Below are 17,561 nucleotides of genomic sequence, written 5' to 3'. Positions count from 1 at the left end.
CCGGTTAACAAGCATCTGAAATATTTGAGTGGCCACAAGCAGCAACACTGTGCAGTTTCCTTGTTCTATAGTCTTAGTGATCCTTCTCTTGCATCTCGCCTCTATCGTTTTCCCTCCATACTCGTTTATTACGATAGCAATTATATGGACACTCCCGGCGCATTTCTGCCGTCGCTGTGAGGTTCCGTTCAAAGTCCAAAGGCGATAAAATCGCCGCCGCGCGCTGTGTGCTGTATGTGCGAGTGAAAACGTGCGAGGGTGAGCCGGTGATAGAGGCTGAATCTCGCGCACACATGCGAGGCAAGCGGGGAGGAAGTGCGCCGTCTTCCGTCGCACGCAAGGAAACGGAGGGAGGGTAGGGGGGCACTCGTTCTACTCTGCATCTACTCTGCATCTACGTTCTAGTTTGCCGCAGTATCTTGAAAGCCATCTGCGATGGGGACATATTTCGCCGCGCTCTCTGTTTTCACGGCTTACTTCACATTCATACGAGGCGCAGCACGAAGGTCGATTCGCTCGCTGCTGCTGCCACGCATCCTCACTCGAGCGTTTTGACAGCGAGCTTCCACGGTCATCGAGTGAGGGGTGCGCACGTGCGCGCGTGGCACAATGTGTGTTAATTTAGTTAGTTGGCCTATGTTTACAAGTTTATACGACCGATAAAACTACTATCCTTACTTCGTATAGCTAGTTGTCCAATAAATTGCTATCGCAATAGATGCTTCGCCTTTCGGGAGAAAATGCGACTTTTTTTCCACTGCAAGGTAGGTAACTTGGTTAACGATGTTTGGTTACCATCTCGTCCACGTCGTACTATCTCGTCCACACCACGTCGGGAAGCGCACTAAGCTTGTCAACAGAACGCCCCCCCCCCCCCCCTCCTCCCCCCGCATTTTTGCTTGAGGTTCGCAATCTTCCCTACAAAAGCTATGCGCTGCCAGATTTCTCTGCACGTCAAACGACATTCATTAACCTCCACAAGACCAGACATGGCAGCGCTTTAATGAAGCTCTGGACTCGCAGTTGGGGCTCATTGGCTATGACGATCTGCTGCGGAGCACGACGTCGAGGGTTCGATCCCCGACCGCGACCATTGCATTTCGTATGGGGTGAAATCTATAAAAAAACGTGTGTGTACCGTGCCTTACGCGCACCTAAAAAACCCCAGGCATAGGCAAAATTAACGCGAAGCCATACGACCTCCCATAGCCCAGTTTGCAGCTCTGAGTGCGTGAAATGCCCCAATTCACGAAATGCGTGGTACACAAAGTTTAGAAGAAACAAAAGCACATCGATAATAAGTTATATGAAGAAAATGCATTGTTGCGTTGAGAACGCTGCATTCACTGTTTCAAGATTAACAATCGTCTAAGTCTATAAAAAAAACGCATAACACTGGATTGTGTTGATCCTTGCTTAATTTTTTATTGTACCCGCCGTGGTTGCTGTGTGACTATGGTGTTGGGCTGCTAAGCACGAGGTCGCGGGATCGAATCCCGGCGACGGCGGCTGCATTTCAATGGGGGCGAATACACCCGTGTACTTAGATTTAGGTGCACGTCAAAGAACTACAGGTGGTCGAAATTTCCGGAGTCGCCCACTATGGCGTGCCTCATAATCAGAAGGTGGTTTTGACACGTAAAACCCCACAATTTAATTTTTTTAACTTTTTAATCGCGTGTGCTAGGCATTGTACTAGCTTGCACTTCGACCTGTAGGACTGATTGGATAAAGCAGTTTCGTAATCTCTTGCGGTGATGAAAGTGTGCTTTAGAGGAAGGAATGTTTCCGGTCTCGCTGATACCATCCCTTATCGGCACTTATTGTTGGGCTTGAAGTGGCCAGACGTTAAGAACGACCGTGACAGCTGCTCCTAGGCTGCGCACTCAGCGGGTGAGTTTTCCATTGAACGCTTACTTTGGGTGAACAAAAAAGAATGCGTTAACAAACACGTATAGGATGAAATTATGAAGCTTTAGGCAAAAACAAAAAAGACTTTTTTAGCAAAGTATTTTTGTTCAACAGCGCAAGAATATTTTTGCACTCTTAGTCAGACCTGCTTGATAACAAACCGAATGTATGTTTATATAACTGATCATTTGAATGACAGAAGTCTCGAAGTAGTCGCATTACTACTATTGCCACTGCTGGTCTGCGTTTCACCGATAGAGTCTCCATTTAAAGCGCAAGTACGTTTTGTTTTTATGCAATGCAACTTAGCATTATTTCCAATATTCCCCTTTTATGAGGGACCGTCTATTTCCTGTGTGTGCTGCGGCTTATATATGGGTGCACTTTATATTGCCTCTAAACAAGTACTACAGTATAACACGTGGTATATGGCACAAAGAAATCAACTTAGCCATGTTTTCTTCGGCATGACGTTAGTGCCCACTTTTGTCCCGCGCAGTTAATAAAAATTTCAGTGCATTTTTTTTTATATTTCACACAAAGGAATATTTCCGGTCAGTTACTTCGCCTAATTTTTTTCACACGAGATTTAGCAGGATTTTTTAGTCTCCGTTCTGTTCCCAGGAAAACTTTACGTCTTTTTTAGGTGACCATTATTCAGTCCTTTGCAGCCTTTGCAGTGATATTTTCTGCCGATAACCCTCGCAAGCACATGCTATTAATTGCAAACTGGCGTAGATGAAATCGATGTCTAGGCGAAGGGTGCGGAGCGGAAGCAGCCACGTCGCCCGTACAAATGTTCTGTTCACTGACAGTGAAATGTCGTGTGTTCTAAGATATGTGGCCACAGGTATGGCTTTAGGGGCGATGTGTTTATTCCTGCAGCATGTGATAGATGATAGACGCTTGTGCGTGTGTGCGCGTGTATACAGTGAACTTTTATTCTTTCTTTCTTTTCAGATTTTACTACCCTCCGCGGTAGCGTAGTTGCTATGGCGTTGCGCTTTTGAGTCCGTGGTCACGGGCTCGGCCCGGACCGCGGTGGCCGCATTTCGATGGGGGTGGAATCCGAAAACGCTCCAGAACTTAAATTCAAGCGCACGCTATAAAGAGCGCCAGGCGGTCAAAAAATAATCCGAAGTTCCCTACTACGACGTGCCTCATAATCTGGTAATGGCATTGGCATGAGAAACCCCAGACTTCAATTAATTAAATGTCATTTCACCTTTCGCTGATCGTTTACAGGTAGGGGGCAGGCAACCGGACTCAGACTACTTAACGTCCTTCCCATTGCAGTGTCACTCCTCTCTGTATCTTCCTTGGAGGAATCGAAAGTCTGCAAGGAAGGGAGCCGCGTACTCAAGTAAACCTTACAATCCCAGGACTTCAAGAAACGTCGGACTTGCCGTCATCAGCACTCAAGCAACTAACTTTACTTCTCTTGTACGAGAAATACAGTGACTGCACACACGTCTATACTGATGGATCAACTACATCAACTAGTTCCGGTGGCGCTGTAGTTATACCAACAATGAGAATAACCCAGCGGTTCAGGAGTTCCCATATCACTACATCTACAGCTGCTGAGCTCGAGGCTCTCCGCGACGCGCTTCGTGTGATAAATGCTGAAAGTCCTCGAAAATGGGCAGTCTTCTGCGATTCAAGGCCGGCCTTGCAATGTGTGCAGTCGTTTCTCCGACATAGAACTCACTATCACCTCACGTGCGAAATGGGGGAACTTGTCCATCACTTGAGAAAAAGAAGGCCATGATATCTCTTTCCCGTGGATACCGGGTCACTGCGGTTTCATTGGAAATGATGACGTCGCAGACAAGGCAGCCCGGACGTCAAACAAAGAAGACCGCTGCATCCCCATTCCTCTCTCAAGGACCGACGCTGTGAGACAACTTCGCATTCCAGCAGACCCGGGGTGCGCTCGAGAAGCACAAGCCTCACGACCCACCACAAACGCGCCGAACTGGGGTAGTGCAGAGTAGGGCATAACCCAGGGTTGACGCTTGGCCAGCGTCACGACGCGTTAAACCATCGGTTGCCGGCATTTAAAAAAAAAAAAAAACGTTTTTCCTATTCTATCCTAGCACGCACGATCTCCTTAGCAGAGTGGAATACCGCACATACAAGGCGCACAAGACTGCACAGACTAAACCCTTCACTGTAACTCAGACCTCCGGCCGGACTGCACCGACGCGAAGCGTCTATTCTGTGTCTGTTGTGGCTTGGAGTTGCCTTCAAGAATTCAGCCCTAATTGGAACGGCTGATAGTCCTGCATGTGATGCTTGCGGATGCGAGGAGAACATTGACCACTTATTGTGCCATTGTCCTCTATTTCAAGCACAATGACAATCTTTGTCCAACACATTGACGAAATTAGATGATCGTCCTCTGAGTAACCAGACAGTACTAGAGCACCGTCCCCACCGATCGTCGGCTTGCGCGAGCGGCTATAATTCAAGTACTGTCCTTGAGTGTGTCTAAGGACATGTGAATTGTGCGAACGACTTTGACTATTGTTGCGCGTAACATCGCGTTACTGTGTGCATTTTTCTTGTTTTTTTTTCTTCTCTCTTCCTTCTCCTTTTATTCCCTTTACCCCTTTCCCCAGCACAGGGTAGCCAGCCGGTATTTACACTGGCTAACCTCCCTGTCTTTCCTTCCTTTTTGTCTCTCTCTCTCTCTATACCTTCTCTCTCCTTTCTCTCTCTTCCACTTCTTCCTTCCCCCACTGTAGGGTAGCCAACCAGACTCTTGAGTGGTTAACATCCCTGCCTTCTTTATATTCCTCTCTCTCTCTCTGTATCTTCCTGCAGGATGTGTGCCTGATTGTGTCATAGGAAAAGTGTGATGATTGCCGAGAAAAGCTAAGAGGCACGTTGTAGGTTCCACATTCGGCCTTTACTCCTTTGACTGAGAACAACACTACTTCGTTATCACAAATCGCGCAAGTGCGCTCTCATTTGTTGCCACTTACTTAATTCTTATTCTGTGTTAAATAAATACGAGTAGATTTTTATAAGTAAGGTGCTAAGTTTCTAAAATATTAAGCATAATTACATCCGTGATATTTCTTTTCCTTAGTGTGGCAACATTGTCGAAAACTTACTTGTCTTTGGCTAAGACTACACCTATGAAAACAAGTTCGGCGTGCTTTCTTCATTGTTCATTGGATTTATGGGAAAACACTGGCGCAATAACGTTAACGAGCTCACGATTTTACTTTGTAACAAGGTCATGCATATTACTGTATTCAGAGCGCTGAATCAAAGGCAGGTATCACAAACAAGGATCACCATGATTCCATACAGACATATGCTCCTTATCACTAGAGCGTTCTCCAAAGCAAAATGCACATATGAATCGAACAAAGGACCCGGTAAACTCAGTAATTCTTAACTAACGTACACCTTTCACATAAACAGCGCAGAAAAAGGCATTGTCAATGCTACCAGATAAAGCACTTGAGCTTTTTTTTCTCGCATAACCAGTAGATATTGCTGGGCATACCTTATCTATAGACATTGTATTGTCTCGTTTGTATGGCGTTTGAGCACGTGGTAATCGGAATGCTATTAATTTCTCCGATCACATTCATTTTATAGCGGGACAGCCAAGACTGCAGAGCCACAGAAGACGCAAGAGGACAGTGAGGCGATGCTGATAAAATGTGCTCGGCTTTTCTGATAATTGCGGGTGCGTCCCTCTGGCTGGCGTGCACCTCACAGCAGGCGACGTCTTCAAGCGCTAAATGTAAGCATCGAAATGTTAATACGCACGTTGTTGCCCATAAGCATCAGAAAGCATGTGTGTGGGTTGTTTGTTCTAAGAAATGATAAATTGAGGCGGGTGCACCACTATCCAATATCAAACATTTTCTTTTTTGTTTTGAATCGCCGTTTTTATTCAATGAAAGAAACATGCTCGAATTTTTTTAAGGATCCTTCTTCTACAAGATGCCATAGGCAGCGCATTATTTAGTGATAGCCCCAATGGGTGACCTTTCTGGGTGCTCTCAATTTCAGACATATGATAAAATTTACGATCTTGCCTCCTGATTTACTGGTTCATGGGGTGGCTATATGCTCGCTGACTGAAATGTCGAGCGCGACTGAACCTGACGACAACGCTGCACCTGATGACGTTGCGAATAGGAATCAGCTGCTTCAATAGCCACCCATTGCGACGTCACCTCATATAAACAGGCAGATTGAACGGATTGAAATTCGTTGGAGAATTTCAATGGTTTGCTCGTTCCCTCGAACTGTAGCAACTCCTTCGTCGACGAAAATTCAGCAAGGACTTGGAACAAGCCGTAGCACCAGAAACACAGAGCGTAACTCCGTGTCTAGTAAAATGTGAGAGCACTGGCAGCGACATACCGTCTTTGCAGTCAGTTCATAACAATCAGCGCGCTCTCGTCTAGCGTACGAGCATAAGCCGAAAAACAAAAAAAAAAAACAAAAAAAAACAGACGGCATTTTCTGACCGCGTCTATATTGTCAAAGACATGATCGAGCCGAGATTTTGGCGGGCTGTGAATTAATCCGGCGGTCATCGCGCACAATTTGTTGCAATAGCGCAAGTCGTTATAATAAGACGGTTGCTAATGGTACCATCGACCTGTGTGCACGCGTGCGGTGCTTTGTACTTTGAGGCTTAACCCCAAGGGGGAAACAATTGGAGTTAGGAGCCCATTCTGATTGTTACTTGGAATCGTTATCTTTAACATAATGCATTGGGCATTGGAAATATTTATCCCAGAGAAAGGGACCAGGCGAACACATTACGAACACATTACGCGCAGCTGTACGAAAGACAAAAGTTTGTATTCTTTGATATTAGCATATTGTTGTGAATGAGTAGAACATTCGCGCCATATTCGTCCATTTAATGCGTGTCGCGATCTGCTTCAACTACTATCACTTTTAATCGTAAATCTAATGTAACAGATTAAGGTCTAGTACTTCGGTATATTTTCTCTTCCTCTTTCTCATTCTTTCTCATTCGGGCGTCACTACTGCAGTGTTTTATCGCTTCTTCGATTTTCCCAATTTAGAGCAATTTTCCATTGTATGCATTAAGTGAATTTCGTTTCTCAAGCTTTTTTATTTCTTTTCTTTTTGTGCTGTTATGAATTTTTTTCATGCCAGCTGCACGGAAGCCCAATGTCCTTCTAATAATTGCGGATGACCTGCGGCCAACCTTGGGCTGCTATGGCGACGAGCTGGCGCTGACGCCGTCCATCGACAGCTTGGCTCAAGATGGTGTGCTCTTCACAAACGCTCACGCACAGGTACTGACGCTCGTGTATGTTTCATTAAATTGCATTTTCCACAGAAGCTATGCTTCATTTTGCGCAATAGCCTTTACAGTGCTGTGAAATATTGTTATGCAAGGATATGATCTTCAGCGCATAACTTCTGCGCGTTTCGTCTCAGACATTGTTAAAGCCACGGCGTCTATAACGTGCTTCCAGCTCTGCTGTTGCTCCCGGCGCGTGCAGCCATAAAAAGCATAGATTTAAAGATTGTTCTCTGCTACTCAAAGAAGCCGTTGGGGGGGCTTTGGTTTGGACACCGTCATTTAGAATAGCAAATTGGGCGCGTCGAGCCATCCGTAATTTGCAACGGCGCCAGACAAAGCAACAGGACTGCAAAACACGTGCGGTCACTAGCTGAGCGTTTAATCTAAACATCCTATTATTACTAAAGAGCCGTGTAAGTGCACTGAGCCTATTCGGATAGAGATTATAGCTATTTTGGCTTAAGAGATAGTTTACTGTCGCGTGTTAAAGACGTGTGGCACAAGTTAGTAGTATATACAGCTATTGTAATATCAAAGCACCCTGTGCAAAGTCTATTACTGTATCATTCTATGGACGGACACTGTAAGCTTGTCCAAGGCGGAGTATCGTCAAATGTAATATACTTATTTTCATCTAACGGCTAGTCATCCTTAAGTTAACCATTTACTTTGCGAGTAAGTCAATCGAGCTCCCCGGAAGCTTTGGGGAACCACGTATCGTATAGGAGTGAGTCCGGGGATGCCAAAGGCATATTAGAAATTCACACACACACACACACACACACACACACACACACACACACACACACACACACACACACACACACACACACACACACACACACACACACACACACACACACACACACACACACACACACACACACACACACACACACACACATATATATATATATATATATATATATATATATATATATAGAGAGAGAGAGAGAGAGAGAGAGAGAGAATTAACACTCTGCACTCTGTCGGGTAATTTCCTCTCATTTTATCTTTTCCACAATTGTGTGCCAACTTGCTTGCCAAGAGTCAAGAGTTTGCAGAACTCTCGGTTGACAAGTGAAGCAAACTACTGTAGTGCTTTTCAGCTTTGTTTAGATCTGGTTCCTTGCTGCATGACTCCGCTTCTTCACCATGCACACTTTTTACGGAGTAAAAGCTGTTCTTTTATGCCTCCCCGCATTGATGTAGAGTCTGCAAATTCATGTGCAAATGTGACATAAGTTGTGACGGGCATACGTGAGGAAGACAAGACTTGCTGCACTCACACATACACATACTAAATAAGTGAATTTAGAAGGTGAAGACTGCCTATAATACATTGTTCGTGCACTCCTTGTAAACATGCAGAGTTGATCTGCTCGAGCGCTATCGGATATATTCACTTGTGCTCAAAATAACAAACAGTGCTTCGATAAATATCAATTAATTATGCTATAGGAATTGGAAGTCAGTACATCGTACTGAACGGTGATGTGTGCACGCGTTCAACGCCAGAGAATTTTGGGAACATTTACTGCACCACCAGCGGCTCTAATATGAGAAAATACCTTCAAAACCGTGACGACACAATGACGTACGAGCACTGAAGTTTTCAGATCTGAATACAAAACATAAATGTTTGAACTTCATTGTCAGTTCGAGTATATATAGTAGAGGGAATTTAACTAAAGTAGAACTTTGAAAAAAATACTTTATCTGTCTAAATTGTTTCAGTTATTGGCTTTAAGGACTCTAAGCTTTCATCTCTGAGTACGGTGCAGCTGTTTGGGCGGTGCTATGGAGTGTTGTACGTACTAAGTCGAGAATGCGTCTTCGTCTTGTGCTCGTGTTTATTAATTTTAATTTCTGCTTCAAACTCTTTTATCCTTGCCTTACTAACTTTCTATCTGACTTCTAACCCTCAACTTCCTTTCTTTATATGTAATACTCATATACTGAACATCTTGCTCATATTTTCCATATTTATTTCCTTATAGAATGGCTTTTCTTGTGATTCCGTAGTAGCGCAGGAGGAGGCTTTCACTGCTTTGATCATTACGCTATCTCTGCCTTTCAGCAAGCCCTCTGTGGACCGAGCAGGACATCGTTCCTAACAAGCCGCCGGCCAGACACGCTTCGCGTTTATGAAAACCACTGCCACTACTGGCGCCACACAGTGGGCAACTTCAGCACGATTCCACAGTATTTCAAGGAAAACGGCTACCACACTGTCAGCGTGGGCAAAGTCTTTCATCCAGGTTGGTCCAAACGACATTCGGCCTCGATCATGCAACCCCTACATGATGGTTGTTTGCGGTTCCGGTCCTACAGCGATTGTGGAAGCCAGTACTCTGTGGTAGCGGAAGTGTTTGGGGGTACGGAAAACAAATGAAGGAAAGGGGGGTGGGGAATGAAGAGCGGAGTTGTCCTAGGTTGTCAGTGTTCCCATCGTGTCAATGAATTCTTTCGCTAGTACGAGCGGAATATATGTCATTCAGCTGATAGCTAACAGAGGGGCAGTAGGCAGGGTCAGTTAGCTCTACAGAGAAGCAAAATAATGAATTTCACGTTATAGATAACAAAAGCCACACATGTGCACGTATTGCGAAGTAATGCATTCATATGTGCTTCAGACTACTCATTGCTATGTACAAAAGTTAAATGCAACCTTCCCTGAAACTACCCGAAACAGGCTAAGGGAGAATATTCTTGAGAATCTAAAAAGCTGTATATGTATGTTCTTTTTTCTATTAAGTATGACAAATCTTTCCTGGGAAAACAGACCAAGATATGTGGCATCCGTTCAAACCCGCAGGGCCTCCAACTGGCCACCATCTGGACTATCCTTACAGCTGGTCTGTCAAGCCATTTACGCCGAAATCTCTCTATTTCGAAAACAAAGAGGCAAGATATTTATCTTTTTTTAAATAATCTTCTTATATAGTCAGAATGCCAGACACTTCTTTCGACCATATCTCCACTCCAACTTGTGCACCGGTGAGGCATTCGCGATTATGTGGTCTTGTGACAGTGCGTCCTTCCGCAGCGGCAATGAAAAAGTAAGAAGAAATAATTTTGATACAGCGCAAGCTCATCACGAAAGCAGTCGCGTGGCGCACGATATCATGCAACCTTTCACAATCACATGCTGGAAAGGTTCCAGAAAACAAGCGAAGGCGGCGCATACCCCGAGGCGATGGGCGTTAAGCACGCCTTGTTAAATAACAACGTAGCAGAGACTGCGTTGTCGTCCTATCGACCGCAAATGGACTAAAGTGACTTCTTATAGACTTGTCAATTTTGTACACAACATGTATAGAGGGCCTACAGACAAAAACTGTGACACAAATAAATTTTATTAAGATCACAACGTTCCGTCGGCCCTGATGGGTTGTCCGTAGTTCTTTAACCTTATACGAGAAAAAGTAGACGTACGATCGCAGAATGTACAGGACATTCTTAAGACGGATCTATACACTGTCTGTTAAGTCTATACAAACTCTAATGTGCTGGAACATGTTTAGTGAGGGTTCACGTATCTTTCGCATGCATTTCACCACCGTGTTCTTGTCATTCGGCCCTTGGCAGCTCGCCGATCGACAGCTCTTTTACTGTCTATATAAGGTAACTTGAAACACTTGTGCTAAAAATACTTTGAAATCTTTTCGTTGCCGGTGAACGCTGCAAAGCGCTACACGGGACGATAAGTAAAAACTCCTTTATCATGCGTTCATTAGAGCTCTTATCATTTCATACGCGATAACCATGCATCGTGTTATAAACGTGCATCCTATAGGTTTGCCCCGACCCGAGCGGTACGCCCAAGGCGAACCTTCTGTGCGCTGTGAACGTGTCCACGCAACCTCTACAAACGCTGCCGGATCTGCAGAACGTTGAAGTCGCGACGAAATTCTTGAGAGAGTGGCCTTCGAGAGAAGGCACAAATAGCACACAGACGCCCTTCTTCCTTGCTGTTGGCTTCTACAAACCCCATGTTCCTTTCCGGATACCGAAAGAGTACCTCGGTAAGCAGCACACTTTGATTTTTCCTGCTTTTGTTTTTTGCGCAACTCTTGCTACGTTCGCTGCTCTTATTTGCGTTGCCACATGTGTAATAAATTGTACTGCAAAAGTTTTTATTAAGAGCATTAGAAGAAAACAGGTGGTGTTACGGACACGGGACGTCAATCCTGGTGCCATGCATTAGGCTCATGATTCGCAACAAACTCAGCCATGGTGCGAGTTGAATTCGTTATTTACCTCATATGCATTCCGCCTTACTAGGAATCGCTGACGCTGTAAGTACGCTTCAATTTTATCTAACAGCGGCATTTTTTTTTTAAAGTTTGAAGTTAGAAATACCTCCCCGGAACAATACAGCAGAAAGCGCACAGTTACCGATCCGTCTTGCTGTGCTTCTGGTCTCAGAAACGCCATTTTATGTAAGGGTCAGTTGAGACAATAGGCGCCACCTGCAGCGCTGTTCCCTGGCATTCTGGCCGCAAAGTATACGAAAGCAGCAATGTGCATACATCTTAAGTTATCTTCATGGTGCAGATCTGTACCCCATTGAACGTATCAGGCTTCCACCAGACCACGAGCTACCCGTTGACCTACCACTTGTGGCTTGGAATCCTTGGACTGACGTCAGACGGCGTCACGACGCCAGCCTCCTCAACGTCAGCTTTCCGTACGGCCCTCTCCCAGTTGACTTCCAGGTGCGTCGCAAGCAACCGGTGCATTCGTTAAAATCGAACGGTACACGGGAAATGAGACTCGTGGCGCCGTACTCATGAACGGGAACGCAATGTTTATAGTAATCTGCGTTATGCATGATGCTCCCCAGGTGTAACGACTGTATGCGGCAATATATAACGGAAGTGGCGCTTCTGTTGAGTTACTATCAGGTATTCTTGTGGTGCGCGCACTAAGAGACACATACCCTTGCCCTGCTGACAATTAAAAAGGAATCCAAACGTTCATGCAAGGAAGCGTTCAAAATAAGAATAGTCGATTTTAATGTCCTGAAACTGCACAGTTATGAGGAACGTCATAGTGGGGAACTCCGCATTAATTTTAACTATTTGGGGTTCTTTAAGGCGCACAACATGCACGGCACACGAGCGTTTTTGCAAACCATCCCCATCGGAATGCGGCCACCAAAGCACCAGCTAAGTAGCGCAACGTCATCCTCACTACGCTGCCGAAGCTAGTCGCGTTCAAATTTTTGCGCATACATACACACACACACACACACACACACACACACACATACATACATACATACATACATACATACATACATACATACATACATACATACATACATACATACATACATACATACATACATACATACATACATACATACACACACACACATACGTACGTACGTACGTACGTACATACATACATACATACGTACATACATACATACATACATACATACATACATACATACATACATACATACATACATACATACATACATACATACATACATGCATAGCATTGCGGACATGAAACTGAAGATTTCGTATCATAGGACGCTCATACCGTACGGACCAATTGTTTGGAATTGCAGTGCAAGTGGGCGACCATGAGCTGTCACTCCGCGTAAGCGTCAATGGCCTAATGTCTGCGTTGTTATTATCCAACACGGCTCGTAACGTGAAAATAAATGAAGCTTGCATTCCTTAAAATGTGAATATTTCACCTTGGACATGTCCGTATACTAAGTAGAAACTTATTTTAGGCCATATTAACTGCGCTTGTTTTGTTTTGTTCCTTGTGATAACATTATTTCATTACGTCCTTGTTGAATGGGCAGAAAGAAATACGCCGACATTACTACGCTGCGGTTACGTACATGGACAAGCAAGTGGGAAGGGTTCTGATTGCGCTCGATGAGGCTGGCCTTCGCAACGACACGCTAATCGTCTTCGTAGGCGATCACGGTAAACATTTTTTTTCTAACCGTTGAAGTTCATAGAAGAAAAAAAAACAGGATATTATATTAATTTTTTTTTAAATACAGAACGTTGCATAGATTTTCATTCGATATTTTTGTGTTCTGAGGCTCCACGATCACTGAGGGCCTATAACGCAGTCACACTAACTGCTTCCTTTTATAGCACAAACACTAAGGATGAGTAATATCGGCCATAGTTAGAAGTTTCGAGTTAAGATTCATCGGCGAGGAAACCACAAAGATATGCTAAACGTTTCAATTTTGTACATGTTCTATCTTACACAAAGGCGCCGACGTATTTCTGGCAATACATCCACTACTAAATACAAAACTTATTTCGAATACCGTGGATTCGCATCAGATTGTTGACAAGTGTCAGGAAAATTTAATTTGCATGCAAAGGCAAAGATATCAAATTTCGCAAACAGTGAGTCGGTTAACGGGCTGAATATTTATGAAGCGATTCATGAGGCGTGCCCTCTAAAGCTTTACTAACTAGACATTATGAATCAACTACCCATTGCGAAGCCGTTGGGAATGGAATTACGGATAGCCGGATGCGTTCCTCGCCATCTGGTAATAAAGAAGTGCACCGGACTCACAACGCCCTGAGCGCGTGTATGAGTTGTTCGGGATTAGAATATGCCTCAGTTATCATATCACATTCTGTCATTATCATTGGGTCCACTAAGACAAACCAATCCGGATCAGCCTTAAGAATAAAAGTTTAGTTGACTCGGGTTGCAAATGTGTGGCGCTATTTAAAGTCCCTGAAATTTGTCTTGCCACGGTGTGCACTTATCTCCGCGATGTATCACAGGGTGGTCACTCGGCGAGCATCAGGAGTACAGCAAGTTCAGCAACTTCCAAGTGGCCACGAACGTGCCCTTGATCGTGTCACCGCCGAGGTCCCAAAGAAGCTCGACACCAGGAAAAGCGGCGGAACGTGTCGACGACCCGGTGGCATTGGTGGACCTGTTCCCAACACTGGCGTCTCTGGCGTCGCTTCCCGTGCCTCCCAGCTGCCAGTCGACGGTTGGTTCGTCGCAGAGCCAGACGACCTGCACGGACGGCGTAAACTTGGTACGCACGTTGATCTGCTAGGGTTGTTCTGTGAATCTAGATACGCACATCGTCAGTTTTCTTGTTTCGGAAGGTTGTCCTTACGCATAATGACATCTTCGGTTACTCTTCAGGCAAAAGAAAAAGAACTCATCAGTGTTAAACTACTCATTGCAGCCTAACTTCTCACTGAAGACTTCAAGATTAAAGATTTAATAACAGATACCTGCGTTAAGCGTGAAATTGTCGACATTTTTCTGCTAGAATAGAATGAATATTGAAGTTATGACTGAGTTAACACTATGGGTGAGTTTTTCTATAAGAATGAGTGACCCTGTACAACTACCTTAAACACGAGAATAGAGTACATGAGTGCGTACCGACGCTCTGTGAGTCCAAGCTCTGAAGACGCCCCCTCCCCCTTCGCATGAGAAATTTTGTCTTCACTCCAAGCTCTTTTTCGTTACACTAAATAAAATTTTTGAAGGAATTATGTCTCATTACTACAGATATCTACGAGAATACGATAGTATTTCAGCGTTGTTGTGCATTATGACGTCGTTCATAAGCTTGACTACACCGACCGTCAGAAAAATCAATGAGGTTCCGGTCGATTCTAATGCTCCACACTTTGTTCAATGCCCGGGACAACGAATAGGGGAAAGCGTTTATGCTGAAGCGCGATACATATCTTCGCAATTTCAAAAATTTGGCTGCCTCCTACAGGACCCTTCCTTTAATGCCGATCATAATGTTCTTTTATTTTGCACAGGTTCATCCAGTGGAACGAAAGGAGGTGCTGCACCAGTACCCGCGCCCTTCGGCTACCCCGCAGGAGAACAGCGATCAGCCGGTACTCGGAGATATTCGCATCATGGGCTACTCCATGCTGTCGCGCGACTACCGCTACACCGAGTGGATCGGTTTTGACACGACGAACTTCCGCCGAAATTGGACCAACGTTTACGCCCGTGAGCTGTACAACTTGAGCTTGGACTCTCGCGAAGACAGCAACGTGGCGGGCTCGCCAGAGTACAAAGACGTCGTTGTAGCGTTGTCCTCCAGGCTTCGCGAACTTGTTGGAAGCTGAGCGGTTTCTAAAGGCGCTCGTATAGCGCGAGTTGTCAAAATAAACGCGCGTGCTCTCGGGAGAGAAGTGTAATAGCTTGCGGTGCACGGCATTGTTGTATACTCGCAGTTCCGTGCACTGTACTACAATACCACTCAGTGCAACAGTGTTGTCAACAGACTCTTATGGCTGCTATAGGCAATGACTGGTTGCCTTAGCCTACTGCTGCCCCGAACTGTTTAAACCATGGAATAAGCACAGAGAGACTAGAAACGACACGATAAGCACTGCCTTGTAACTTTAAAGGTTTATTGAAAACAGACACAATAAACACTATCGTAGCTACGACAGGTCAGCTATACATAACAAATGTATCCACTTATGGAAATATGATGTCAAGAGCTAGAAACCAGCAAGAAAGACGGTAACGCAGAGAAAACAGAAAAATTCCACGTACAAGTTGTCAAGACAGCGCAACTGTTCTTATTTATTCTTTATCCTTTAAGTAATTACTTTATTTCATGGGGTTTAACTTACCAAAGCAACACTGGGCATATGAGAGACGCTCCGTAGGGGTCAGCAGGTTCATTTTTACCACACGGGCTTCTTTAACGCACAGCTTCATTTATGTACAGAAGCGCTTTTGCAAGCGTTTGCGCTTCCCATTGAGCATTGGACCGCGGCGGGTTACCAAAAGTGGCAGCGGTGTATGAAGCTGCAAGTATACCCTTGTTATTACGAGCGAGATATGCTTCCAGTACATGTGTAACCTCATTATTGTGCCCGCGAATGACGGTTGTACGGCCAAAGCAACGCCAACAAACTAGTAGGACTTGGTCTCTCTGTCGTCTTTACCTAAAGGCAAAACAGGATGCACTGCTGTGCTGATGAATCTTCCTAACGGGAGTTCTCGCACCGGTTTGTCCTGAGCGTCGGCATAGTTCCAGATCAGGCGGTCGTCCGTGATTTTAATCGGCAGCATTACGCACATCATTTAGGAGCAACTCCCGCACTTGCAAAGAAATCAAGTTTATTCAGAGTATGTATGTATGTATGTATGTATGTATGTATGTATGTATGTATGTATGTATGTATGTATGTATGTATGCATGTATGTATGTATGTATGTATGTATGTATGTATGTATGTATGTATGTATGTATGTATGTATGTATGTATGTATGTATGTATGTATGTATGTATGTATGTATGTATGTATGTATGTATGTATGTGTGTGTGTGTATGTATGTATGTATGTATGTATGTATGAGGGCAGAAGGCAAAGTGCCTGACCGGGCCCGTCCCACAATGGACATCATAGCATCTGACAATCTGCAACACCACCATTCACAGCAGAGTGAAGATGAACCTGATGAGATGTTCACCTGGAACACTTTCTAATAACACATATTCAATATCACAATCCAGCAGCCCTTGCACTCCATACATTTGCTAACTTATGTTAAGCAGCAGCCACTCTTTAAGACTCTTTTTGAATTCCTAGAAGAAAGACACAATCATAAATATGGTTTTAATGTGTTTATTGGTATTAAAAAAAGGTAATAACTAAAACTCAATTGTTCTAGCACCACAATTTGTTGTTATCTGTGGTGTTTTACGGGAGATGTGCCCCAACTGATAATTAGTTCGTGGATGCAATTTTAGGTTTGAAATGATTTTATTTTCATTATTAGTTGCTTGATACGGCTGTATTGCATACGGGTAGGCTATTACTTGTTTTATATTCAATATATTTAGTCACCCGAAATGTGTAGTCGTACTTTCGGAATACGATATGCTGACATCTCTTATTGTCTTCTTTCGAACTGTATTTAACTAATAAATATTCTTTTTGATTACTAACAACACATTCCTAATACTTGATGCGGGCCACGGTGCAAGAATACTTGAAAAGAAAAAAAAAATTGCAGCTGTTCCAAACATGACACTTAGCTAGCTCATTTGCAGGGTATTCAGAGAGTTAAGTTGAATAGCCGTATTAAATAATGCCTGGTCCTATTCCAAACACACGCACAAAGAATGAAAATTAAAAATAAAACGAAGGAGGGTAGGTTGCCGAAGCAGAGTAGCACCCGCTTACGAAACAAGCAAAACTTTCACGCAACGATTACTACTAGGGGGAACACGTACGTACATGTAACAGCCAACGAAATTCGATAAAACCGAATCTCCCATTTGAGAGTTACGCTTACACAATGGTTGA

General features: G+C 44.2%; 1 protein-coding gene across 3 annotated transcripts; it reads left to right on the top strand.

Annotated features, from left to right (window-relative positions):
- The first annotated feature begins 1,824 nt into the window (after positions 1-1,824).
- Ids (iduronate 2-sulfatase) lies at positions 1,825-17,203 on the top strand. 3 transcript variants are annotated; one of them, XM_050184181.2, is made up of 10 exons: positions 1,825-1,893; positions 5,530-5,677; positions 7,078-7,220; positions 9,312-9,492; positions 10,050-10,138; positions 11,031-11,259; positions 11,792-11,952; positions 13,065-13,191; positions 14,026-14,288; positions 15,040-17,203. In XM_050184181.2, the coding sequence occupies exons 2-10, from the start codon at positions 5,593-5,595 to the stop codon at positions 15,355-15,357; spliced, it is 1,596 nt and encodes a 531-aa protein (XP_050040138.1). In that variant the 5' UTR covers positions 1,825-1,893; positions 5,530-5,592; the 3' UTR covers positions 15,358-17,203. The 3 variants fall into 3 exon arrangements, with proteins under 3 accessions (XP_050040138.1, XP_054929645.1, XP_054929644.1); XM_055073670.2 differs by lacking the exon at positions 1,825-1,893 and adding an exon at positions 2,171-2,189; XM_055073669.2 differs by lacking the exon at positions 1,825-1,893 and adding an exon at positions 3,214-3,274.
- The last annotated feature ends 358 nt before the right edge of the window (positions 17,204-17,561 follow it).

Source organism: Dermacentor andersoni, chromosome 4 (genome assembly GCF_023375885.2).
Source record: "Dermacentor andersoni chromosome 4, qqDerAnde1_hic_scaffold, whole genome shotgun sequence".
Taxonomy (NCBI): domain Eukaryota; kingdom Metazoa; phylum Arthropoda; class Arachnida; order Ixodida; family Ixodidae; genus Dermacentor; species Dermacentor andersoni.
This window is presented reverse-complemented; position numbering and strand designations above follow the sequence as displayed.